Source organism: Ammodytes marinus, assembly GCF_949987685.1.
Source record: "Ammodytes marinus genome assembly, chromosome: 7".
Taxonomy (NCBI): Eukaryota; Metazoa; Chordata; class Actinopteri; order Uranoscopiformes; family Ammodytidae; genus Ammodytes; species Ammodytes marinus.
The window spans coordinates 391,587-419,086 of NC_137211.1; the positions used below are offsets into that span (position 1 = coordinate 391,587).

Sequence of the window (27,500 nt, forward strand, 5' to 3'; positions counted from 1 at the left end):
TGATACGCCCCGTTTGGGTTTGCATAGTGACAGTCATTGTACCAGAACGCCCCCGTGTATTCTACGGCACAGTTTTCACTTGACCAGAGGTCCTGGTCTTTGTCGAAGGTGGAGAACTTCATTCCGTCGTGATAACTCAGGGAGTCTCCTACAGAAACACAACATGAAGCAGCGTATTTAATGTTGACATTAATAGTAACACTGTGACGACTAGAATGCTGCCACTCTACAGACTGTTCTACTAGAACTGTGACTAGGACCAGCGTGGCACCTTCACCTAGTGACGTAGTCTAAAGGCTCTGTCTGTGACTGCAGAGTAGAGATCAATAGATATCTGATATTCTTCCTACTGCTGCAGCCTCCTCCTCACACTAATGCTCACCTGCCCCTCCATCGATGAATCCAAACACACGCAGAGTATATCCATCACGCTCCGCTTCAACTCTGAATGTGGTGTAATGAGCGAACGCTTTGTTCCCCTCAAAGTCCTCCATCTCAACCTCCAGCTCATAGTTACGTGCACGAGTCAACTGGTGGATGCTCTCCAGACCTGAACACACACACACAAATGTTCCACATTTTGACATTTTGTTTAGAACTGTACATTCTTAATTTAAATATTCTTTGAAAAATATCCCTACGGCTAAACAGGAGTTATTGTTCTCTTGTAGAGCGGTGACCAGAGATAGTATATAAAATGGATGAAGCATCCGGGCTGACCTCAGTTAATTCAACTGCATTCAATCGTCCTGGACTATGCACGTCACCATCTTGTCAGTTTTTTACTCCGCCTCATTTCCTCTTACCGAAAAAGGGCGTTGACGTGACGTCGGGGGGAGATATGCCCATCTAGCTGACGTATACCTCCGAGGCGAAGTGAGGGTCGGCGGGCGGCTAGTTGTCACTCAAGAGGCCTCGCCCCTAATTATTCGTACATTTTAACCTCCAATAGTTTAAAAACTAGCGTAATCCAAAAGAATTCACCCCCTCTGTCATGGAGATTTGACCTAAACATACAGACTGTAATGTTTTTTGGACCAGGCTTTAATAATGCTGTGAAAACGGCCTGTTTAACATGGGAGTCGATGAGAAATTGCTCTGTTTTGGTACCACGTCTTAGTGGCCACTCTATGAACTAACATTGTTGTCACTTCCGCATTGGATGCTGGTAGAACTCGCTGTGGTTGGGGCTTGGCGGGGACGCGGTTTTTCTATGAGTGGATCATTGTTTTGTTTCTCTTTTGCACATACACACAGGTGACTCAATAATCGCTCCTACCAGTATCTTGGCATGCTTGCTACTGTATCTTGGTTTGGCCACCATATCTTGTTGTGCCTGTGAGCTAGTCAACAATGCTTGATTTAAAATACAATATCTGTTTTGCAAATCGCTTATAAAAACGTACTTCATATAATTAATTTGTTGGCGCTCAAAGCAGAAACAGAGTTTAATGTTCGGACTGTATGAACAGTGAGATTCATTGAGTCAATTGACTGTTGGTTTCATTTCTCACCGAGCCAGTACTCCCCAGCAGCGTTCCCAAAGCCCATCTTGTATTGATTCCAGGACCTGTAGAAGTTCACTGAGCCGTCCATCCTCCTCTGGATCACCTGGGGGGAAAGAGTGAGAGGTTAGAGTGAGGGGTTAGAGTGAGGGTTTAGAGTGAGGGGTTAGAGTGAGGGGTTAGAGTGAGGGGTTAGAGTGAGGGGTTAGAGTGAGGGGTTAGAGTGAGGGGTTAGAGTGAGGGGTTAGAGTGAGGGGTTAACCAGCTGAACACAAGATATCGGTCAGCTCGGGTTTTCATGCTGTACAGTTTCAGTTCAGTTTGATAGAATGAAACAAAAAACTTGAAAATAAATGAATATTAAAGGCATACTTGACAGCAGTTTAGCCGTAAAGAGTAAGAAAAGTCCGAGCCCAGATGAGAACAACCTGTGTCTACTGCAGAGTCAATTGACCCGGGTCTAAATGCTGGGTGAAACCATTCCCATTGGAATAGGGGGGTCTTTAAACGGGGGGGAGGGGTAGTAAAGTAGCTTCGCACCGTGACTTGAGCCCCGTGCTGTTATCGGTTGAGGGTAAAACACGCCTCCACCTGCTCAATTGGTTGACGCACAGAAACATCGGAGCAAAATAAACCAAAGCAAAACAAAAAACAGTAAGATGGGGGGGACTCTGCAGATAATCACACCACCTCACATACGTGATCATTGAGAGGGATTATTAGTAGTTACTTTGATGGCTTATAAATGCTGGCGAGTGTCCCTTTAATTTGCATTGATGAGACAAACTCACCGTCCCGCTCCCTCCAGCTGACTCCATGTCACAGTACACCTGCAAACAAACACAGTCATCACAAAACAGTCAATTCAAGTTGGACGCTCGTTGTGTAGTGGTTAGAGCCGTCCCCTCATATCCCCCCCCCATAGAGTCTCTGTCCTCTTCACAGCAGACCCGGGTTAGAATCCAGCCCGGGTCGTTCTCTGCATGTCATTCCCCTGACTACCCTATTTCATCTCTGTCTCTCTGCACTATCTATAAAACCTTTAAAAATCTTTAAAAAAAACAATCAGCACATTCAAACATGCTGTAAACATTACTTTAAATAGTGTTGCTGCTACAATAACAACATCTTTAGTAACTAAAGGTGAATGTGTGTGCACTAGAGGGTGTAGTTTACCTGTACAGCAGATGATAATCTAATGGTGGGATAGATGGTGTACACTCCACTGTCTCCGCTGTAGATTTCACTGCAGTCGACCGGCTGGGGAGGCGGCGGCTGCAAGCCCGCAGTGCAGCTGATCAGCACTGAAGCCATGAGGAGGACTAACACCAGCTGGAACAGAGCAGAAGTTGAGATGGAGAAAGATTTGAAGCTTCTCTACTGTGTTAACATTACGGCCTGGTGGTTTTGTTGGTTTTTAGGGACTGGTGCGAACAGAATATATGTTTAATTCACGGCTGTACGCTTATTTTTTTAGGTGGTAGCACTGGTGCTAGCAAGCAAAAAAAATCAGTAGCACAAAAATAAATGTGGTAGCACACAAAGTATGATCGAAAACTTGCATAACCTTAACCCTTGCATTTCGCTCTAATTACCTTCGAGCATGTTATCTTGGACTCATTTGAGATTCTTAATTAATATTATTTCCTAGTGTGTGCAGTAATAATTATAGAAAAATTAATTGGGATGCACTGATTGCAATTTAGACAAAAGAATCTAACCTGCCAATTGCAGTTTTTTGCTGATTCAGAATAATTTTTCCCCATAAATATAAAAATAATATCTATATCTATATATTTTTTGTATATACATATAATTATTATATTAATAATAATACACATTTTTAGAAAATGTCCTTCTGTTAATTAAAACCAAACATTAAAACATTAAACATAGCCCATTAAATAAATAAATATACATATTGGTACAATTTAGGATAAATTAAATAGGTTGTTGTGAATGTGTTGGGAGTATTTGTTTAAATAGACTACTGTTGACTGCTCTCTGCAGCTGAATGAGTTGCTTTTCAAGCTAGAACACTACAGTCCTGTAAAGCGCTAACTTCCTGTTCTTACTGGCTTCAAAATAAAAGTCAACTCATGTTTGTCTAGTAACACGCTTTTAAAGTGAAGGCGCACAGGAAATGTTCTGTTTGCACACGCGCTAACTTAACCGCCTTAATGTTAAAGGGACACCGTGTAACATTTTAAGTAATGTATTAGCTAAAATCAATATCCTCATTCATAAATATGTCCTCATTGGTGTAAAATAACCTCTGCTAATAATCTGAATTATCCTCCTGAGCGGAGAATTACAAATATTAATATTACATTTTGTACATTGAGAGGGTAAGTCTTATGGAGGAATCCATGTTTTTTGGAATGTCATCAGGTGCATTGTTTGACATTTAGAATTGTTCTTGGGTGGACTCAATAACTTCTGCATCTGCCTATTAGCACTAGTGCGAGTGAACTTGTATTCATCATCGCACGTGATCAATTTCAGTAGCAAATGCGATCAAAACTGTCGCACTGTACAGCCCTGGTTTAATTGTCCCCCTACTTTACCGTTAATTTAATCTAATTTAATTCTGTGACGTCAACCACCTTTGGAACGCCCTCTCACCGGACAACCGTACTTCTGACGCCCTTTCCAATTTCAAGTCCCATCTCAAAACACATTTGAAATTGGCATACTGCGTCTAATTGTTGTTTATCACCCACTTCATCCCTATAATGTAAATTTGTATTTTTAAATTAAATTAATTATGATTTATTTATTATTAAAATAACATAAGTAGACCCGTTAGCATACAGAGCTAACACAGAAACTTGTGAAGCTACAATTTTACCTTCATCGTCAAAGATCTGCTGAAGTGACTGGTTTAAAATCCTGATGTCGGTCCGTCTGGATCGCTGATGAGCTGCTTTTATATCCTAAAACTGAATTCAAGATGTAGTTTTTAATTCATGAAATATCTGAAACTGGACAGTTCTGCATCTTCGGAACTGATAATCAGTTATGTCAAAAAAATGTCAAGTTAAAAAGAAATACACAGTGTAATAAGATAAACAAACATAAACAATATTTAAATGAGATAAATTCTAAATAGTGCAAAGGAATGTTTTGTACAATATAAAACTGTAAATATAAAATAAATTAGAAATTAAGTTAAATTGAAATGTGCAATGTGATGAACAGTATGTGCAATATGCAGTCAATGAATATATAATTCAGTGTTTCCCACACATAGGCTCTACCTGCCCAGGTAGATTAAACCTGTGGCCTATTCCATTATTTTCAGAAAAAAAAGTAAGTTAAAATCAAATGTAGTCAGTGATAATACTATCGTGGTGCAGCCGTGTATTCACTATATAATCCCAACAAACGACATCACACAAACCAAAGAATAAACTGTGACGTGTGTGAGACTGGTTGAAAACTAAAACAAACGACTGCAGGCTGTTAACCAGCAACAATGAAACACGATTGACTTATAGCATCAGGAGGGCTAATCATTTTGATCCTCGTAGTTTTTGTGAAATAATTTTGTTTCTGTAAAATAATGTGATCATCCAACATAAAAGTAGGATGTTTGGAAAAGCTCTGTTAAAAATTGCTCTGTTTGACAGCACTTAAAATACTTTAATAATTTTCATAGGGGGGGCTAATTCCAATTCTGTCCTTAACTGTATGTGGCAATGCTACAGGTAGTTGTGTTGCTAGTTTGCGTAAAAGTGCCTCTTGCGCTCAGATTAAAGTAAAGCCATTAATGCCACCGCAATGTCAGGCAGGGTGTTCCGCAGACGTGGAGCGTAGAAAGAAAAGGATGCCTCACCGTGAGTTTTGGTAGAAACTTTTGGGATAATTAAAAGACCACTGCCAGAAGACCTGAGGGTACGAGAGGGTTCATAAAGCAAATCTGATGAATAACGAGGACTAAGACCATTAAGAGCTTTATACACCAATAAAAGGATCTTAAAATAAACAACGTTATGTGTTAAACAACACATAACGAAGCGCACTGCTTTAACTCCACTCGGTACCTGCACATCATGTCTGCAGCCCTGCACTCCTGCAGCCGTAAACATTCACTACACCAAATAATAAGTCTGTCCTGCTGCACCGGCTGCAAAGAGAGAAACACTGTCTACCGCCTTTAAGACAAAGTTTAATTTCCACCAAAAATCTTGTCTGAAGAAATGATCAGGTTGTCGACAACTCGTAACGAGAGTAAATTGTATTTTTCACAGCTTGTAACTGGTTTGCAGTATACAATACGTATTAGTTCAAAATGATAAAACTTAGAGTGTATAGTTGAATGCTTACCTGTCTGAAGTCACCTGCAGGTCAGACTGAGACTCTGTGGCGTTGTCTCATGAGTTCACTGCTTATATCTATAGGACTGTGATGTCACACCAGTCCGACCAATCACACAACAGCCTGGGGCACAGGTGAAGTGTGGAATCTTGTTTCCCCCCTCCTCCCCCCCACACTAGAACAACGAGTTTGTGTTATTGGTTGAGTTTCAACTGAACGGGTCAAACTGGAAATGTGTTGTGACACTAGGACATTTTAGTTTTTCTTACCCAGAATAGATTGATCTCATAACATCTGTTGCGTACTTCTTCCCCCTGACATTTGGATCTCACGACATTCAGAGATTTGCTCATACCTGAGGAGCGAGAGCGTGAGAGTCTGACAGGGCCGCCCTTAAGGGGTAGAAAGTGGGAAAGCTTTCTAGGGCCCAGCCACTTGGGGGGCCCATGGTCTTTGGAAGCCAAGAACCTACCTAGATAACCTTTATTTTTAGATTTTTAGATATTTATGTCAATATCTATTCAGAGTTGGGTGTTTACACAGAGCCGCGGCTCCGCTTAGGGCCATTTAAAAAGCAGTAGAAAAGCAGAAATGTTCAAAATGTTTCAGATTGAGCACAGCGGAGTGTAACTGTTTCTACAAAAGGTACGCAACCTGTTTTTTCATGGGGTCCAAATACTTTTAACAACCACACCCAGACACAAGTAGCAGGTACATGTGGAACGAAATGGTGACAAGATTGGGTTTTGATATTAAACAGTTTTGTCTGGATTATATTTATATTATATTTCCACTTCCACATGTACCTGCTACTTGTGTCTGGGTGTGGCTGTGAAAAGTATTTGGACCCCATGAAAAAACAGGTTGGGTACCTTTTGTAGTTCTTCTACATTCTTATAAACAGGACAGGCTAGTTACTCCCTTTGGGGACTATGCCTTCTAAAGGCTTTGACATAAGTCTTCAGGTTGACACGGCCAGCCAGGTCTGACCAGTTTTTCACAAACCTGGCCAATTGACCAACCAGCCGGGTCCTACCACAATGAAGCTGACGAGCAGCATCATCCTGTTTTAATTATTGCCGTAACCACCAAGGTCCTGCTTTCTGTATTGTTTCTAAAAATTTAAAATTTAAATAGACCTAAAAAGTTCTTAATGCAAAGAAAGATACAAGGCACAAAGAAGTTGGAAATAACTGAAGGAACAGATTTGTGTTCAAAGTTTAAGAACTTTTTTGTAATGATTTCAGTAATGTTTTCAGTAATTTTGCAATGAAAGCAGAATGAACTAAGCCTAAATGTTGCAACCAAACATAGGCCAACTCTATAGTTTTGAAGGGTAGGTTGGTTTGGTTATTCATGTAGAGAACCGCCTTTTTTTCTTTTTTGTGTGAATAATCTGTTGTTGATGTTGATTTTTAAGCGTTACTTATTTCAACAATACCACCAAAAGATTTCCAATGATTTAATGTCATGTGCAGGAATACAAAAAAAAGTGCAATATTTGGTGCAGCCAATTAGTGTAAATGTATTTTATACCAGAAACTAGTAGCATAGAAAACGTGCAAATTGTGAAAAAACTTTTAGTTTGCTTTAGTGGATACTAAAGAAGAGCAATGTCTCTGTGTGAACTGATTATTTTGTAGATATCTGCTGATCTGTTAAACAATTGTGTGAGTGGGAATCAAAATAAATTGGTCTGCTGGGCTAAGTCAGAAATGTGCTACTATAGGCCAGGCAAAATAGCGTTTTTCATAGAATAAATTGTAAAATAATTTTTTTCAGCTCAGATCATTTCTATGAGGTGTCCAGAACAACATACTAAAAGTCCTAAGAAATCCTAGTTGAGGAAATATGTTTAATTCTCATCAATCCGAGATGTGTGCCAATAAGGCGAGACACCAATAAATCCCAATAGGGCAATTATTTTCCTTTAGTCCTATCAAAATGAAACTTTACACAATGAAAGTATCCATGATAATTAAAAAATTTTGTATTACGAGTTTCTTTGAAAATGTATTTTAATATGCAAATGAGCTCCACACTTATTCAATGTCCAATCATCGTACTGCCAATGCTGCTTTTAGACTGGCCTCTAACCTGAAAAACTGCCTGGCTTACCTGCCAGGGGTATAACAGGTGCCTCTCATGAATTAGATTACCCCTCCCCTAGCTAGTGTCATTTTTTACTTTTTCAGTGCCATTCTAGCCTGGCATTCCCAGACCTGCCACTAGGCGCTGGCAAATTAAATTTGCTGCGCGTGTTGGTCTGGAGACGCTCCGTTGAAGCTTATCAAGACTACCAGAAATCTGGTATAACGTTTCAATTGGTTCTATCTAATATGGGCGCGCCAGAGCCCTTTATATGGTGCTCTGGGGAGGACGTAACCGGATGACGACAGTGACGTGCATGCGACGTCGAAGCTGTGATAGTAAACATCAAAGATGGCTGCGGATATGTTGTGTGAGTTTGAGACTGCTTTGGCCTCGACCCTTAACGAATTGGAAGACGGGACTCATAGCTTTCACTAGCAAGCAAGTGGAATGTTCTGTTTTGCCGACCGACAACGGCAAACGTTTAATTTAACAGTTTAACAGCTGTTTGCTAAACGAAAGGGGCTTACTTCACCTTGTGCATCGCTCTGATTGGTTGTAGTACTATCCAACTGCGTGCAGTGGCATTTGAAATGCACGAGTAGGAGCCGCCCCTTGAGTTGGAAATTACTATTGATCGTCGCCAGACCCTCTATCGTTCAAGATATCAGGGTCAGGATTTCCAGGCTAGTGCCATTCCCTTTCCTATGCCAAATAGACGAGATGTAGAATCACAGCCTGAAATGGCATGGAGAAAGAGGAGATTGTCACACACCGTGGGACCAAGTAACTCATTTGTCTACTTTATGCACCATACAGTGCTGCTTGAAAGTATGTGATCAGGTGGGCCAAACTGAGTGATGAAATGGACCAATGTAATGAGAGATCTTTAGGGAAGAAATTGGGCGGCACTAGATAAAACACAAATAAAACCAGCCAGTTCAGTTTAGGCTCACCAAACTGAACCCATACAGGTCAGACTTGCCAAGCTTGTGTGCATTCAGATCAGCATGATGCAACAAGAGTACTAACAAGTCTGTGTCATCACCTTCTGAGACTGTGTCTTTTGTTCTGGCAGAGGCAATGGCAGTTTGGACAATGAGCACATCTGCATCGTGCTTTGCATGGTTTGTGATACACCATTTTTTGTCTTACAAGTTTCTTTGAAAATGAATTTCTATATACAAATGAGCTATACACTAATCAAATATAGGCTACCCAAAATATATCCGCATAGGCTTCATTTTTACCTTTACTCCTACCACATTAAAACTTTACAAAGTGAAAGTCTACATGAAAAGTAAAACATTTGTATTAGAAGTTAACTTATAATGGTCAAGGCTTTCCAGAAGGGGCTGGTTGAACGTCAGAACAGGGGTCACATCATACTGCAGAGCTTGAGTTGCCACAAACCTCAATGTTGAGTACAGATGAAACTCGAAAAATTAGAATATCGTGCAAAAGTTCATTTATTTCAGTAATTCAACTTTATAGGTGAAAATAATATATTATATAGACTCATTACATGCAAAGTGAGATATGTGAAGCCTTTATTTGTTATAATTGTGATTATTATGGCTTACAGCTTATGAAAACCCCAAATTCAAAATCTCAGAAAATTAGAATATTCAATAAAAAAAGGATTTTAAATACAGGAATGTCGGCCCTCTAGAAAGTATAATCATGCATATGTGCTAAGTACTTGGTTTGGGCCCCTTTTGCATGAATTCTTGCCTCAATGCGGCGTGGCATGGATGCTATCAGTCTGTGACACTGCTGAGGTGTTATGGAAGCCCAGGTTGCTTTGATGTGGCCTTCAGCTCGTCTGTATTGTTGGGTCTGGTGTGTATCATCTTCCTCTTGACAATAGTCCATAGTTTCTCTATTGGGTTCAGGTCAGGAGAGTTAGTACATATGCATGATTATACTTTCTAGAGGGCCGACATTTCTGTATTCAACCCTCTGGACCCGGAGCCCGCAGTACTGCGTTCTATGGCGTTCTGTCGGTGATTTCGTTATGTTTTAATACATTATTTAACATTATTAAATCGCAGCAATGTGGTTTGAATATCACCGGAAAGCTGAGATTCTCCCCTTTCCGGGACATATTCTCGTGTTATTCTACATGACTCACAGCCAGAGATATGTTGCTGAGAGACTGTAGACTGTAGACTGTAGACTGTAGTAGACTGTAGACTGTAGACTGTAGACTGTAGTAACTTACTTAGGTAACAACATATATAAGGATCCCCCAACTGTATTAATGCGTTAGTTTTGTCCTGCCTAACGCATTAATACAGTTGGGGGATCCTTATATAGCGGGTTACCTCAGTAAGTTACTACAGTCTACTACAGTCTAGTCACTTACTTAGGTAACAACATATATAAGGATCCCCCAACTGTATTAATGCGTTAGTTTTGTCCTGCCTAACGCATTAATACAGTTGGGGAAAATCGTCCTTCGCACGATTTTCCCTCAACTGTATTAAGGCGTTAGTCGACAGAAAAATTGTCGAAAATTGCGCGAAAAACGGACAAAAAAAGGACAAAAATTCGACAAAAAAACGACAAAAAAACCGACAAAAATCCTCAAATATGCTCCGTTAAGGCGTTTTTCCCCTCCTAGTGGCAACATTCTGAGAGTCGTTACCAACATTCCGGAACGTTCGCGGCAGAAATGGAAGGTTCGTGGCAGAAATGGAAGGTTCGCGTAACGACTCTCGGAACGTTGGCTTAACGACTCTCGGAATGTTGCCACTAGGAGGAGAAAAACGCCTTAACGGAGCATATTTGAGGATTTTTGTCTTTTTTTTCGTCGTTTTTTGTCGAAATTTCGCGCTTTTTTCGACAAATTTTCGACAAATTTTCCCCAACTGTATTAATGCGTTGGTCGGAAAAAAAAAAGTCGAAAAAAACACAATTTTCGCCCCAAATATTACAAAAAACTAACGCATTAATACAGTTGGGGGATCCTTATATATATTGTTACCTAAGTAAGTGACTAGACTGTAGTAGACTGTAGACTGTAGACTGTAGACTGTAGACTGTAGACTGTAGACTGTAGACTGTAGACTGTAGACTGTAGACTGTAGACTGTAGACTGTAGTAGACTGTAGACTGTAGACTGTAGACTGTAGACTGTAGACTGTAGTAGACTGTAGACTGTAGTAGACTGTAGACTGTAGACTGTAGACTGTAGTAGACTGTAGACTGTAGACTGTAGTAGACTGTAGACTGTAGACTGTAGACTGTAGACTGTAGACTGTAGACTGTAGTAGACTGTAGACTGTAGACTGTAGTAGACTGTAGACTGTAGACTGTAGACTGTAGACTGTAGACTGTAGTAGACTGTAGACTGTAGACTGTAGACTGTAGTAGACTGTAGACTGTAGACTGTAGACTGTAGACTGTAGACTGTAGACTGTAGTAGACTGTAGACTGTAGACTGTAGACTGTAGACTGTAGACTGTAGACTGTAGTAGACTGTAGACTGTAGTAGACTGTAGACTGTAGACTGTAGACTGTAGACTGTAGACTGTAGACTGTAGACTGTAGACTGTAGACTGTAGACTGTAGACTGTAGACTGTAGACTGTAGACTGTAGTAGACTGTAGACTGTAGACTGTAGACTGTAGACTGTAGACTGTAGACTGTAGACTGTAGACTGTAGTAGACTGTAGACTGTAGTAGACTGTAGACTGTAGTAGACTGTAGACTGTAGACTGTAGACTGTAGACTGTAGACTGTAGACTGTAGACTGTAGACTGTAGACTGTAGACTGTAGTAGACTGTAGACTGTAGACTGTAGACTGTAGACTGTAGTAGACTGTAGTAGACTGTAGACTGTAGACTGTAGACTGTAGACTGTAGACTGTAGACTGTAGACTGTAGTAGACTGTAGTAGACTGTAGACTGTAGACTGTAGACTGTAGACTGTAGACTGTAGACTGTAGACTGTAGACTGTAGACTGTAGACTGTAGACTGTAGTAGACTGTAGACTGTAGACTGTAGACTGTAGACTGTAGACTGTAGACTGTAGACTGTAGTAGACTGTAGACTGTAGACTGTAGACTGTAGACTGTAGACTGTAGACTGTAGACTGTAGACTGTAGTAGACTGTAGACTGTAGACTGTAGACTGTAGACTGTAGACTGTAGACTGTAGACTGTAGACTGTAGACTGTAGTAGACTGTAGACTGTAGACTGTAGACTGTAGACTGTAGTAGACTGTAGTAGACTGTAGTAGACTGTAGACTGTAGACTGTAGACTGTAGTAGACTGTAGACTGTAGACTGTAGACTGTAGACTGTAGACTGTAGACTGTAGTAGACTGTAGACTGTAGACTGTAGACTGTAGACTGTAGACTGTAGACTGTAGACTGTAGACTGTAGACTGTAGTAGACTGTAGACTGTAGACTGTAGACTGTAGACTGTAGACTGTAGTAACTTACTTAGGTAACAACATATATAAGGATCCCCCAACTGTATTAATGCGTTAGTTTTGTCCTGCCTAACGCATTAATACAGTTGGGGAAAATCGTCCTTCGCACGATTTTCCCTCAACTGTATTAAGGCGTTAGTCGACAGAAAAAATTGTCGAAAATTGCGCGAAAAACGGACAAAAAAAGGACAAAAATTCGACAAAAAAACGACAAAAAAAACGACAAAAATCCTCAAATATGCTCCGTTAAGGCGTTTTTCTCCTCCTAGTGGCAACATTCCGAGAGTCGTTACCAACATTCCGGAACGTTCGCGGCAGAAATGGAAGGTTCGTGGCAGAAATGGAAGGTTCGTGGCAGTCGGAATGTTCGCGGCAGTCAGAATGTTGGTAACGACTCTCGGAATGTTGCCACTAGGAGGAGAAAAACGCCTTAACGGAGCATATTTGAGGATTTTTGTCTTTTTTTTCGTCGTTTTTTGTCGAAATTTCGCGCTTTTTTCGACAAATTTTCGACAAATTTTCCCCAACTGTATTAATGCGTTGGTCGAAAAAAAAAAAGTCGAAAAAAACACAATTTTCGCCCCAAATATTACAAAAAACGAACGCATTAATACAGTTGGGGGATCCTTATATATGTTGTTACCTAAGTAAGTGACTAGACTGTAGTAGACTGTAGACTGTAGACTGTAGACTGTAGACTGTAGACTGTAGACTGTAGACTGTAGACTGTAGACTGTAGTAGACTGTAGACTGTAGACTGTAGACTGTAGACTGTAGACTGTAGACTGTAGACTGTAGTAACTTACTGAGGTAACAACATATATAAGGATCTCCAACTGTATTAATGCGTTAGTTTTGTCCTGCCTAACGCATTAATACAGTTGGGGAAAATCGTCCTTCGCACGATTTTCCCTCAACTGTATTAAGGCGTTAGTCGACAGAAAAATTGTCGAAAATTGCGCGAAAAACGGACAAAAAAGGACAAAAATTCGACAAAAAAACGACAAAAAAAACGACAAAAATCCTCAAATATGCTCCGTTAAGGCGTTTTTCTCCTCCTAGTGGCAACATTCCGAGAGTCGTTACCAACATTCCGGAACGTTCGCGGCAGAAATGGAAGGTTCGCGTAACGACTCTCGGAACGTTGGCTTAACGACTCTCGGAATGTTGCCACTAGGAGGAGAAAAACGCCTTAACGGAGCATATTTGAGGATTTTTGTCGTTTTTTTCGTCCTTTTTTTGTCGAAATTTCGCGCTTTTTTCGACAAATTTTCGACAAATTTTCCCCAACTGTATTAATGCGTTGGTCGGAAAAAAAAAAGTCGAAAAAAACACAATTTTCGCCCCAAATATTACAAAAAAAACGCATTAATACAGTTGGGGGATCCTTATATATATTGTTACCTAAGTAAGTGACTAGACTGTAGACTGTAGACTGTAGACTGTAGACTGTAGACTGTAGTAGACTGTAGACTGTAGTAGACTGTAGACTGTAGACTGTAGACTGTAGACTGTAACTTACTTAGGTAACAACATATATAAGGATCCCCCAACTGTATTAATGCGTTTTTTTTTTGTAATATTTGGGCGAAAATTGTGTTTTTTTCGAGTTTTTTTTTTTCGACCAACGCATTAATACAGTTGGGGAAAATTCGTCGAAAATTTGTCGAAAAAAGCGCGAAATTTCGACAAAAAACGACGAAAAAAAATGACAAAAATCCTCAAATATGCTCCGTTAAGGCGTTTTTCTCCTCCTAGTGGCAACATTCCGAGAGTCGTTAAGCCAACGTTCCGAGAGTCGTTACGCGAACCTTCCATTTCTGCCACGAACCTTCCATTTCTGCCGCGAACGTTCCGGAATGTTGGTAACGACTCTCGGAATGTTGCCACTAGGAGGAGAAAAACGCCTTAACGGAGCATATTTGAGGATTTTTGTCGTTTTTTTTGTCGTTTTTTGTCGAATTTTTGTCCGTTTTTCGCACAATTTTCGCCATTTTTTCTGTCGACTAACGCCTTAATACAGTTGAGGGAAAATCGTGCGAAGGACGATTTTCCCCAACTGTATTAATGCGTTAGGCAGGACAAAACTAACGCATTAATACAGTTGGGGAATCCTTATATATGTTGTTACCTAAGTAAGTGACTGTAGACTGTAGACTGTAGACTGTAGACTGTAGACTGTAGACTGTAGACTGTAGTAGACTGTAGACTGTAGTAGACTGTAGACTGTAGACTGTAGACTGTAGTAGACTGTAGACTGTAGACTGTAGACTGTAGACTGTAGACTGTAGACTGTAGACTGTAGACTGTAGACTGTAGACTGTAGACTGTAGACTGTAGACTGTAGACTGTAGACTGTAGTAGACTGTAGACTGTAGACTGTAGACTGTAGTAGACTGTAGACTGTAGACTGTAGACTGTAGACTGTAGACTGTAGACTGTAGTAGACTGTAGTAACTTACTTAGGTAACAACATATATAAGGATCCCCCAACTGTATTAATGCGTTAGTTTTGTCCTGCCTAACGCATTAATACAGTTGGGGAAAATCGTCCTTCGCACGATTTTCCCTCAACTGTATTAAGGCGTTAGTCGACAGAAAAATTGTCGAAAATTGCGCGAAAAACGGACAAAAAAGGACAAAAATTCGACAAAAAAACGACAAAAAAAACGACAAAAATCCTCAAATATGCTCCGTTAAGGCGTTTTTCTCCTCCTAGTGGCAACATTCCGAGAGTCGTTACCAACATTCCGGAACGTTCGCGGCAGAAGTGGAAGGTTCGTGGCAGAAATGGAAGGTTCGCGTAACGACTCTCGGAACGTTGGCTTAACGACTCTCGGAATGTTGCCACTAGGAGGAGAAAAACGCCTTAACGGAGCATATTTGAGGATTTTTGTTGTTTTTTTCGTCGTTTTTTTGTCGAAATTTCGCGCTTTTTTCGACAAATTTTCGACGAATTTTCCCCAACTGTATTAATGCGTTGGTCGGAAAAAAAAAAGTCGAAAAAAACACAATTTTCGCCCAAATATTACAAAAAAAAAACGCATTAATACAGTTGGGGGATCCTTATATATATTGTTACCTAAGTAAGTGACTAGACTGTAGTAGACTGTAGACTGTAGACTGTAGACTGTAGACTGTAGTAGACTGTAGACTGTAGACTGTAGACTGTAGACTGTAGACTGTAGACTGTAGACTGTAGTAGACTGTAGACTGTAGACTGTAGACTGTAGACTGTAGTAGACTGTAGTAGACTGTAGACTGTAGTAGACTGTAGACTGTAGTAGACTGTAGACTGTAGTAGACTGTAGACTGTAGACTGTAGACTGTAGACTGTAGACTGTAGTAGACTGTAGACTGTAGTAGACTGTAGACTGTAGACTGTAGACTGTAGACTGTAGACTGTAGACTGTAGACTGTAGTAGACTGTAGACTGTAGACTGTAGACTGTAGACTGTAGACTGTAGACTGTAGACTGTAGACTGTAGACTGTAGTAGACTGTAGACTGTAGTAGACTGTAGACTGTAGACTGTAGACTGTAGTAGACTGTAGTAGACTGTAGACTGTAGTAGACTGTAGACTGTAGTAGACTGTAGACTGTAGACTGTAGACTGTAGACTGTAGACTGTAGTAGACTGTAGACTGTAGTAGACTGTAGACTGTAGTAGACTGTAGACTGTAGACTGTAGTAGACTGTAGACTGTAGTAGACTGTAGACTGTAGACTGTAGACTGTAGTAGACTGTAGACTGTAGACTGTAGTAGACTGTAGACTGTAGACTGTAGACTGTAGACTGTAGTAGACTGTAGTAGACTGTAGACTGTAGACTGTAGACTGTAGACTGTAGACTGTAGACTGTAGACTGTAGACTGTAGACTGTAGACTGTAGTAGACTGTAGACTGTAGTAGACTGTAGACTGTAGACTGTAGACTGTAGACTGTAGTAGACTGTAGACTGTAGTAGACTGTAGACTGTAGTAGACTGTAGTAGACTGTAGACTGTAGACTGTAGTAGACTGTAGTAGACTGTAGACTGTAGACTGTAGACTGTAGACTGTAGACTGTAGACTGTAGACTGTAGACTGTAGTAGACTGTAGACTGTAGACTGTAGACTGTAGACTGTAGACTGTAGACTGTAGACTGTAGACTGTAGACTGTAGACTGTAGACTGTAGACTGTAGACTGTAGACTGTAGACTGTAGACTGTAGACTGTAGACTGTAGACTGTAGACTGTAGTAGACTGTAGTAGACTGTAGACTGTAGACTGTAGACTGTAGACTGTAGACTGTAGACTGTAGTAGACTGTAGACTGTAGTAGACTGTAGACTGTAGACTGTAGACTGTAGACTGTAGACTGTAGACTGTAGTAGACTGTAGTAGACTGTAGACTGTAGACTGTAGACTGTAGACTGTAGACTGTAGACTGTAGACTGTAGTAGACTGTAGACTGTAGACTGTAGACTGTAGACTGTAGACTGTAGACTGTAGACTGTAGACTGTAGACTGTAGACTGTAGACTGTAGACTGTAGACTGTAGTAGACTGTAGACTGTAGTAGACTGTAGACTGTAGACTGTAGACTGTAGACTGTAGACTGTAGACTGTAGACTGTAGTAGACTGTAGACTGTAGACTGTAGACTGTAGACTGTAGTAGACTGTAGACTGTAGTAGACTGTAGACTGTAGTAGACTGTAGACTGTAGACTGTAGACTGTAGACTGTAGTAGACTGTAGACTGTAGACTGTAGACTGTAGTAGACTGTAGACTGTAGTAGACTGTAGACTGTAGTAGACTGTAGACTGTAGACTGTAGACTGTAGACTGTAGTAGACTGTAGACTGTAGACTGTAGACTGTAGACTGTAGACTGTAGACTGTAGACTGTAGACTGTAGACTGTAGACTGTAGACTGTAGACTGTAGACTGTAGTAGACTGTAGACTGTAGACTGTAGACTGTAGACTGTAGACTGTAGACTGTAGACTGTAGACTGTAGACTGTAGACTGTAGACTGTAGTAGACTGTAGACTGTAGTAGACTGTAGACTGTAGACTGTAGTAGACTGTAGACTGTAGTAGACTGTAGACTGTAGACTGTAGTAGACTGTAGACTGTAGTAGACTGTAGACTGTAGACTGTAGTAGACTGTAGTAGACTGTAGTAGACTGTAGACTGTAGACTGTAGACTGTAGACTGTAGACTGTAGTAGACTGTAGACTGTAGTAGACTGTAGACTGTAGACTGTAGTAGACTGTAGACTGTAGACTGTAGTAGACTGTAGACTGTAGACTGTAGACTGTAGACTGTAGTAGACTGTAGACTGTAGTAGACTGTAGACTGTAGACTGTAGACTGTAGACTGTAGACTGTAGACTGTAGACTGTAGACTGTAGTAGACTGTAGACTGTAGACTGTAGACTGTAGACTGTAGACTGTAGTAGACTGTAGACTGTAGACTGTAGACTGTAGACTGTAGACTGTAGTAGACTGTAGACTGTAGACTGTAGACTGTAGACTGTAGACTGTAGTAGACTGTAGACTGTAGTAGACTGTAGACTGTAGACTGTAGTAGACTGTAGACTGTAGACTGTAGTAGACTGTAGACTGTAGACTGTAGTAGACTGTAGACTGTAGACTGTAGTAGACTGTAGTAGACTGTAGACTGTAGACTGTAGTAGACTGTAGACTGTAGACTGTAGTAGACTGTAGTAGACTGTAGTAGACTGTAGACTGTAGTAGACTGTAGACTGTAGACTGTAGACTGTAGACTGTAGACTGTAGTAGACTGTAGACTGTAGACTGTAGACTGTAGACTGTAGACTGTAGTAGACTGTAGACTGTAGTAGACTGTAGACTGTAGTAGACTGTAGTAGACTGTAGACTGTAGACTGTAGTAGACTGTAGACTGTAGACTGTAGACTGTAGACTGTAGACTGTAGACTGTAGTAGACTGTAGACTGTAGACTGTAGACTGTAGACTGTAGACTGTAGACTGTAGACTGTAGACTGTAGACTGTAGACTGTAGACTGTAGACTGTAGACTGTAGACTGTAGTAGACTGTAGTAGACTGTAGTAGACTGTAGACTGTAGACTGTAGACTGTAGACTGTAGTAGACTGTAGACTGTAGTAGACTGTAGACTGTAGACTGTAGTAGACTGTAGACTGTAGACTGTAGACTGTAGACTGTAGACTGTAGTAGACTGTAGACTGTAGACTGTAGACTGTAGACTGTAGACTGTAGACTGTAGACTGTAGACTGTAGACTGTAGACTGTAGACTGTAGTAGACTGTAGACTGTAGACTGTAGACTGTAGACTGTAGTAGACTGTAGACTGTAGTAGACTGTAGACTGTAGTAGACTGTAGACTGTAGACTGTAGACTGTAGACTGTAGACTGTAGACTGTAGACTGTAGACTGTAGTAGACTGTAGACTGTAGACTGTAGACTGTAGACTGTAGTAGACTGTAGACTGTAGACTGTAGACTGTAGTAGACTGTAGACTGTAGACTGTAGACTGTAGTAGACTGTAGACTGTAGACTGTAGACTGTAGACTGTAGACTGTAGACTGTAGACTGTAGACTGTAGACTGTAGACTGTAGACTGTAGTAGACTGTAGACTGTAGACTGTAGACTGTAGACTGTAGTAGACTGTAGACTGTAGACTGTAGTAGACTGTAGACTGTAGTAGACTGTAGACTGTAGACTGTAGTAGACTGTAGACTGTAGTAGACTGTAGACTGTAGACTGTAGACTGTAGACTGTAGACTGTAGACTGTAGACTGTAGTAGACTGTAGACTGTAGACTGTAGTAGACTGTAGACTGTAGACTGTAGTAGACTGTAGACTGTAGTAGACTGTAGACTGTAGACTGTAGACTGTAGACTGTAGACTGTAGTAGACTGTAGACTGTAGACTGTAGTAGACTGTAGACTGTAGACTGTAGACTGTAGTAGACTGTAGACTGTAGACTGTAGACTGTAGACTGTAGACTGTAGACTGTAGTAGACTGTAGTAGACTGTAGTAGACTGTAGTAACTTACTGAGGTAACAACATATATAAGGATCCCCCAACTGTATTAATGCGTTTTTTTTTGTAATATTTGGGCGAAAATTGTGTTTTTTTCGAGTTTTTTTTTTTCGACCAACGCATTAATACAGTTGGGGAAAATTCGTCGAAAATTTGTCGAAAAAAGCGCGAAATTTCGACAAAAAAACGACGAAAAAAACGACAAAAATCCTCAAATATGCTCCGTTAAGGCGTTTTTCTCCTCCTAGTGGCAACATTCCGAGAGTCGTTAAGCCAACGTTCCGAGAGTCGTTACGCGAACCTTCCATTTCTGCCACGAACCTTCCACTTCTGCCGTGAACGTTCCGGAATGTTGGTAACGACTCTCGGAATGTTGCCACTAGGAGGAGAAAAACGCCTTAACGGAGCATATTTGAGGATTTTTGTCGTTTTTTTTTTCGTTTTTTTGTCGAATTTTTGTCCTTTTTTTGTCCGTTTTTCGCGCAATTTTCGACAATTTTTTTCTGTCGACTAACGCCTTAATACAGTTGAGGGAAAATCGTGCGAAGGACGATTTTCCCCAACTGTATTAATGCGTTAGGCAGGACAAAACTAACGCATTAATACAGTTGGGGGATCCTTATATATGTTGTTACCTAAGTAAGTGACTAGACTGTAGTAGACTGTAGACTGTAGACTGTAGACTGTAGTAGACTGTAGACTGTAGACTGTAGACTGTAGACTGTAGACTGTAGTAGACTGTAGACTGTAGACTGTAGACTGTAGTAGACTGTAGACTGTAGTAGACTGTAGACTGTAGTAGACTGTAGACTGTAGACTGTAGACTGTAGACTGTAGACTGTAGACTGTAGACTGTAGACTGTAGACTGTAGACTGTAGACTGTAGACTGTAGACTGTAGACTGTAGACTGTAGACTGTAGTAGACTGTAGACTGTAGACTGTAGACTGTAGACTGTAGTAGACTGTAGACTGTAGACTGTAGACTGTAGACTGTAGACTGTAGACTGTAGACTGTAGTAGACTGTAGACTGTAGACTGTAGACTGTAGACTGTAGACTGTAGACTGTAGTAGACTGTAGACTGTAGTAGACTGTAGACTGTAGACTGTAGTAGACTGTAGACTGTAGTAGACTGTAGACTGTAGACTGTAGACTGTAGACTGTAGTAGACTGTAGACTGTAGACTGTAGACTGTAGACTGTAGTAGACTGTAGACTGTAGTAGACTGTAGTAGACTGTAGACTGTAGACTGTAGTAGACTGTAGTAGACTGTAGACTGTAGACTGTAGACTGTAGACTGTAGACTGTAGACTGTAGACTGTAGACTGTAGACTGTAGACTGTAGTAGACTGTAGACTGTAGACTGTAGTAGACTGTAGACTGTAGACTGTAGTAGACTGTAGACTGTAGTAGACTGTAGACTGTAGACTGTAGACTGTAGACTGTAGACTGTAGACTGTAGACTGTAGTAGACTGTAGACTGTAGTAGACTGTAGACTGTAGTAGACTGTAGACTGTAGACTGTAGACTGTAGACTGTAGACTGTAGACTGTAGACTGTAGTAGACTGTAGACTGTAGACTGTAGTAGACTGTAGTAGACTGTAGACTGTAGACTGTAGACTGTAGTAGACTGTAGACTGTAGTAGACTGTAGACTGTAGACTGTAGACTGTAGACTGTAGACTGTAGACTGTAGACTGTAGTAGACTGTAGACTGTAGACTGTAGTAGACTGTAGTAGACTGTAGACTGTAGACTGTAGACTGTAGACTGTAGACTGTAGTAGACTGTAGACTGTAGACTGTAGACTGTAGACTGTAGACTGTAGTAGACTGTAGACTGTAGACTGTAGACTGTAGACTGTAGACTGTAGACTGTAGACTGTAGACTGTAGACTGTAGACTGTAGACTGTAGACTGTAGTAGACTGTAGACTGTAGACTGTAGACTGTAGACTGTAGTAGACTGTAGACTGTAGACTGTAGACTGTAGACTGTAGACTGTAGTAGACTGTAGACTGTAGACTGTAGACTGTAGACTGTAGACTGTAGACTGTAGTAGACTGTAGACTGTAGTAGACTGTAGACTGTAGTAGACTGTAGACTGTAGACTGTAGACTGTAGACTGTAGACTGTAGTAGACTGTAGTAGACTGTAGACTGTAGACTGTAGACTGTAGACTGTAGACTGTAGACTGTAGACTGTAGACTGTAGACTGTAGACTGTAGACTGTAGACTGTAGACTGTAGTAGACTGTAGACTGTAGACTGTAGTAGACTGTAGACTGTAGACTGTAGACTGTAGTAGACTGTAGACTGTAGACTGTAGACTGTAGACTGTAGACTGTAGACTGTAGACTGTAGACTGTAGTAGACTGTAGACTGTAGACTGTAGACTGTAGTAGACTGTAGACTGTAGACTGTAGACTGTAGACTGTAGACTGTAGTAGACTGTAGACTGTAGACTGTAGTAGACTGTAGACTGTAGTAGACTGTAGACTGTAGACTGTAGACTGTAGTAGACTGTAGACTGTAGTAGACTGTAGACTGTAGACTGTAGACTGTAGTAGACTGTAGACTGTAGACTGTAGACTGTAGTAGACTGTAGACTGTAGACTGTAGTAGACTGTAGACTGTAGACTGTAGACTGTAGTAGACTGTAGACTGTAGACTGTAGACTGTAGACTGTAGTAGACTGTAGACTGTAGACTGTAGTAGACTGTAGACTGTAGACTGTAGACTGTAGACTGTAGACTGTAGACTGTAGACTGTAGACTGTAGACTGTAGACTGTAGTAGACTGTAGACTGTAGTAGACTGTAGACTGTAGACTGTAGACTGTAGACTGTAGACTGTAGTAGACTGTAGACTGTAGACTGTAGACTGTAGTAGACTGTAGACTGTAGACTGTAGACTGTAGACTGTAGACTGTAGTAGACTGTAGACTGTAGTAGACTGTAGACTGTAGTAGACTGTAGACTGTAGACTGTAGACTGTAGACTGTAGTAGACTGTAGACTGTAGACTGTAGACTGTAGACTGTAGACTGTAGACTGTAGTAGACTGTAGTAGACTGTAGACTGTAGACTGTAGACTGTAGACTGTAGTAGACTGTAGACTGTAGACTGTAGACTGTAGACTGTAGTAGACTGTAGACTGTAGTAGACTGTAGTAGACTGTAGACTGTAGACTGTAGACTGTAGACTGTAGTAGACTGTAGTAGACTGTAGACTGTAGACTGTAGACTGTAGACTGTAGTAGACTGTAGACTGTAGACTGTAGTAGACTGTAGACTGTAGACTGTAGTAGACTGTAGACTGTAGTAGACTGTAGTAGACTGTAGACTGTAGACTGTAGACTGTAGACTGTAGACTGTAGTAGACTGTAGACTGTAGTAGACTGTAGACTGTAGACTGTAGACTGTAGTAGACTGTAGACTGTAGACTGTAGACTGTAGACTGTAGACTGTAGACTGTAGACTGTAGACTGTAGACTGTAGTAGACTGTAGACTGTAGACTGTAGACTGTAGACTGTAGACTGTAGACTGTAGACTGTAGACTGTAGACTGTAGTAGACTGTAGTAGACTGTAGACTGTAGACTGTAGACTGTAGTAGACTGTAGACTGTAGACTGTAGACTGTAGACTGTAGACTGTAGACTGTAGTAGACTGTAGACTGTAGACTGTAGACTGTAGTAGACTGTAGACTGTAGACTGTAGACTGTAGACTGTAGACTGTAGTAGACTGTAGACTGTAGACTGTAGTAGACTGTAGACTGTAGACTGTAGACTGTAGACTGTAGACTGTAGACTGTAGTAGACTGTAGACTGTAGTAGACTGTAGTAGACTGTAGACTGTAGTAGACTGTAGACTGTAGACTGTAGACTGTAGACTGTAGTAGACTGTAGACTGTAGACTGTAGACTGTAGACTGTAGACTGTAGACTGTAGACTGTAGTAGACTGTAGACTGTAGACTGTAGACTGTAGACTGTAGACTGTAGACTGTAGTAGACTGTAGACTGTAGACTGTAGACTGTAGTAACTTACTTAGGTAACAACATATATAAGGATCCCCCAACTGTATTAATGCGTTAGTTTTGTCCTGCCTAACGCATTAATACAGTTGGGGAAAATCGTCCTTCGCACGATTTTCCCTCAACTGTATTAAGGCGTTAGTCGACAGAAAAATTGTCGAAAATTGCGCGAAAAACGGACAAAAAAAGGACAAAAATTCGACAAAAAACGACAAAAATCCTCAAATATGCTCCGTTAAGGCGTTTTTCTCCTCCTAGTGGCAACATTCCGAGAGTCGTTACCAACATTCCGGAATGTTCGTGGCAGAAATGGAAGGTTCGCGTAACGACTCTCGGAACGTTGGCTTAACGACTCTCGGAATGTTGCCACTAGGAGGTGAAAAACGCCTTAACGGAGCATATTTGGGGATTTTTGACTAGATTTGGACCAATTTTCGCCCTAATATTACAAAAAAAACGCATTAATACAGTTGGAGGATCCTTATATAGCGGGTTACCTCAGTAAGTTACTACAGTCTACAGTCTACTACAGTCTAGTCACTTACTTAGGTAACAACATATATAAGGATCCCCCAACTGTATTAATGCGTTAGTTTTGTCCTGCCTAACGCATTAATACAGTTGAGGGAAAATCGTCCTTCGCACGATTTTCCCTCAACTGTATTAAGGCGTTAGTCGACAGAAAAATTGTCGAAAATTGCGCGAAAAACGGACAAAAAAAGGACAAAAATTCGACAAAAAACGACAAAAAAAATGACAAAAATCCTCAAATATGCTCCGTTAAGGCGTTTTTCTCCTCCTAGTGGCAACATTCCGAGAGTCGTTACCAACATTCCGGAACGTTCGCGGCAGAAATGGAAGGTTCGTGGCAGAAATGGAAGGTTCGTGGCAGTCGGAATGTTCGCGGCAGTCAGAATGTTGGTAACGACTCTCGGAATGTTGCCACTAGGAGGAGAAAAACGCCTTAACGGAGCATATTTGAGGATTTTTGTCGTTTTTTTCGTCGTTTTTTGTCGAAATTTCGCGCTTTTTTCGACAAATTTTCGACAAATTTTCCCCAACTGTATTAATGCGTTGGTCGGAAAAAAAAAAGTCGAAAAAAACACAATTTTCGCCCCAAATATTACAAAAAACGAACGCATTAATACAGTTGGGGGATCCTTATATATGTTGTTACCTCAGTAAGTGACTAGACTGTAGTAGACTGTAGTAGACTGTAGTAGACTGTAGACTGTAGTAGACTGTAGACTGTAGACTGTAGACTGTAGACTGTAGACTGTAGACTGTAGACTGTAGTAGACTGTAGACTGTAGTAGACTGTAGACTGTAGACTGTAGACTGTAGTAGACTGTAGACTGTAGACTGTAGACTGTAGACTGTAGACTGTAGACTGTAGACTGTAGACTGTAGACTGTAGACTGTAGACTGTAGACTGTAGACTGTAGACTGTAGTAGACTGTAGACTGTAGTAGACTGTAGACTGTAGACTGTAGACTGTAGTAGACTGTAGACTGTAGTAGACTGTAGACTGTAGACTGTAGTAGACTGTAGACTGTAGTAGACTGTAGACTGTAGACTGTAGACTGTAGACTGTAGACTGTAGACTGTAGACTGTAGACTGTAGACTGTAGACTGTAGACTGTAGACTGTAGACTGTAGACTGTAGACTGTAGTAGACTGTAGACTGTAGTAGACTGTAGACTGTAGACTGTAGTAGACTGTAGTAGACTGTAGACTGTAGTAGACTGTAGACTGTAGACTGTAGTAGACTGTAGACTGTAGTAGACTGTAGACTGTAGACTGTAGACTGTAGTAGACTGTAGACTGTAGACTGTAGACTGTAGACTGTAGACTGTAGACTGTAGACTGTAGTAGACTGTAGACTGTAGACTGTAGACTGTAGACTGTAGTAGACTGTAGACTGTAGACTGTAGACTGTAGACTGTAGACTGTAGACTGTAGACTGTAGACTGTAGTAGACTGTAGACTGTAGACTGTAGACTGTAGACTGTAGACTGTAGACTGTAGTAGACTGTAGACTGTAGACTGTAGACTGTAGACTGTAGACTGTAGTAGACTGTAGACTGTAGACTGTAGACTGTAGACTGTAGACTGTAGTAGACTGTAGACTGTAGACTGTAGACTGTAGTAGACTGTAGACTGTAGACTGTAGACTGTAGACTGTAGTAGACTGTAGACTGTAGACTGTAGACTGTAGACTGTAGACTGTAGACTGTAGACTGTAGACTGTAGTAGACTGTAGACTGTAGACTGTAGACTGTAGACTGTAGACTGTAGTAGACTGTAGACTGTAGACTGTAGTAACTTACTGAGGTAACCCGCTATATAAGGATCCCCCAACTGTATTAATGCGTTAGTTTTGTAATATTAGGGCGAAAATTGGTCCAAATCTAGTCAAAAAAGTCCAAATATGCTCCGTTAAGGCGTTTTTCTCCTCCTAGTGGCAACATTCCGAGAGTCGTTAAGCCAACGTTCCGAGAGTCGTTACGCGAACCTTCCATTTCTGCCACGAACGTTCCGGAATGTTGGTAACGACTCTCGGAATGTTGCCACTAGGAGGGGAAAAACGCCTTAACGGAGCATATTTGAGGATTTTTGTCGTTTTTTTTGTCGTTTTTTGTCGAATTTTTGTCCTTTTTTGTCCGTTTTTCGCGCAATTTTCTGTCGACTAACGCCTTAATACAGTTGAGGGAAAATCGTGCGAAGGACGATTTTCCCCAACTGTATTAATGCGTTAGGCAGGACAAAACTAACGCATTAATACAGTTGGGGGATCCTTATATATGTTGTTACCTAAGTAAGTATTAAGACACTTGATAGGGGAGAGTGGGGTAAGACTAGACTGTAGTAGACTGTAGACTGTAGTAGACTGTAGACTGTAGACTGTAGACTGTAGACTGTAGACTGTAGACTGTAGTAGACTGTAGACTGTAGACTGTAGTAGACTGTAGACTGTAGACTGTAGACTGTAGACTGTAGACTGTAGACTGTAGACTGTAGTAGACTGTAGACTGTAGACTGTAGTAGACTGTAGTAGACTGTAGACTGTAGACTGTAGACTGTAGACTGTAGACTGTAGACTGTAGACTGTAGTAGACTGTAGACTGTAGACTGTAGACTGTAGTAGACTGTAGACTGTAGACTGTAGACTGTAGACTGTAGACTGTAGTAGACTGTAGACTGTAGTAGACTGTAGACTGTAGACTGTAGACTGTAGACTGTAGACTGTAGACTGTAGTAACTTACTTAGGTAACAACATATATAAGGATCCCCCAACTGTATTAATGCGTTTTTTTTTGTAATATTTGGGCGAAAATTGTGTTTTTTTCGAGTTTTTTTTTTTCGACCAACGCATTAATACAGTTGGGGAAAATTCGTCGAAAATTTGTCGAAAAAAGCGCGAAATTTCGACAAAAAACGACAAAAAAAACGACAAAAATCCTCAAATATGCTCCGTTAAGGCGTTTTTCTCCTCCTAGTGGCAACATTCCGAGAGTCGTTAAGCCAACGTTCCGAGAGTCGTTTACGCGAACCTTCCATTTCTGCCACGAACCTTCCATTTCTGCCGCGAACGTTCCGGAATGTTGGTAACGACTCTCGGAATGTTGCCACTAGGAGGAGAAAAACGCCTTAACGGAGCATATTTGAGGATTTTTGTCGTTTTTTTTGTCGTTTTTTGTCGAATTTTTGTCCGTTTTTCGCGCAATTTTCGACCATTTTTTTCTGTCGACTAACGCCTTAATACAGTTGAGGGAAAATCGTGCGAAGGACGATTTTCCCCAACTGTATTAATGCGTTAGGCAGGACAAAACTAACGCATTAATACAGTTGGGGGATCCTTATATATGTTGTTACCTAAGTAAGTATTAAGACACTTGATAGGGGAGAGTGGGGTAAGACTAGACTGTAGACTGTAGACTGTAGACTGTAGACTGTAGTAGACTGTAGACTGTGTAACTTAGGGGAGAGTGGTGTGAAATGTTACCTCAGTAAGTTACTATAGGGGAGAGTGGGTTAAGTTGTTACCTCACTCTCCCCTATAGTAACTTACTGAGGTAAC

At 40.9% G+C, this 27,500-nt stretch overlaps 2 protein-coding genes across 2 annotated transcripts in view; one reads left to right on the forward strand and one right to left on the reverse strand.

Moving 5' to 3' along the window:
- LOC307253129 (microfibril-associated glycoprotein 4-like) overlaps positions 1–4,362 on the reverse strand; it is a gene marked incomplete at both ends in the record, with an annotated part of 4,468 nt that extends 106 nt beyond the window's left edge. The window contains 6 exons of the mRNA XM_080031009.1: positions 1–148; positions 383–550; positions 1,515–1,611; positions 2,297–2,335; positions 2,682–2,837; positions 4,357–4,362. The exon at positions 1–148 is cut by the window's left edge and continues 106 nt beyond it. Of these exons, the coding sequence (XP_079887135.1) occupies positions 1–148; positions 383–550; positions 1,515–1,611; positions 2,297–2,335; positions 2,682–2,837; positions 4,357–4,362 (614 nt within the window). The remainder of the gene's footprint in view (positions 149–382; positions 551–1,514; positions 1,612–2,296; positions 2,336–2,681; positions 2,838–4,356) is intronic.
- cacna1fb (calcium channel, voltage-dependent, L type, alpha 1F subunit) overlaps positions 1–27,500 on the forward strand; it is a gene marked incomplete at both ends in the record, with an annotated part of 108,934 nt that overhangs the window by 76,468 nt on the left and 4,966 nt on the right. The window lies entirely within an intron of this gene.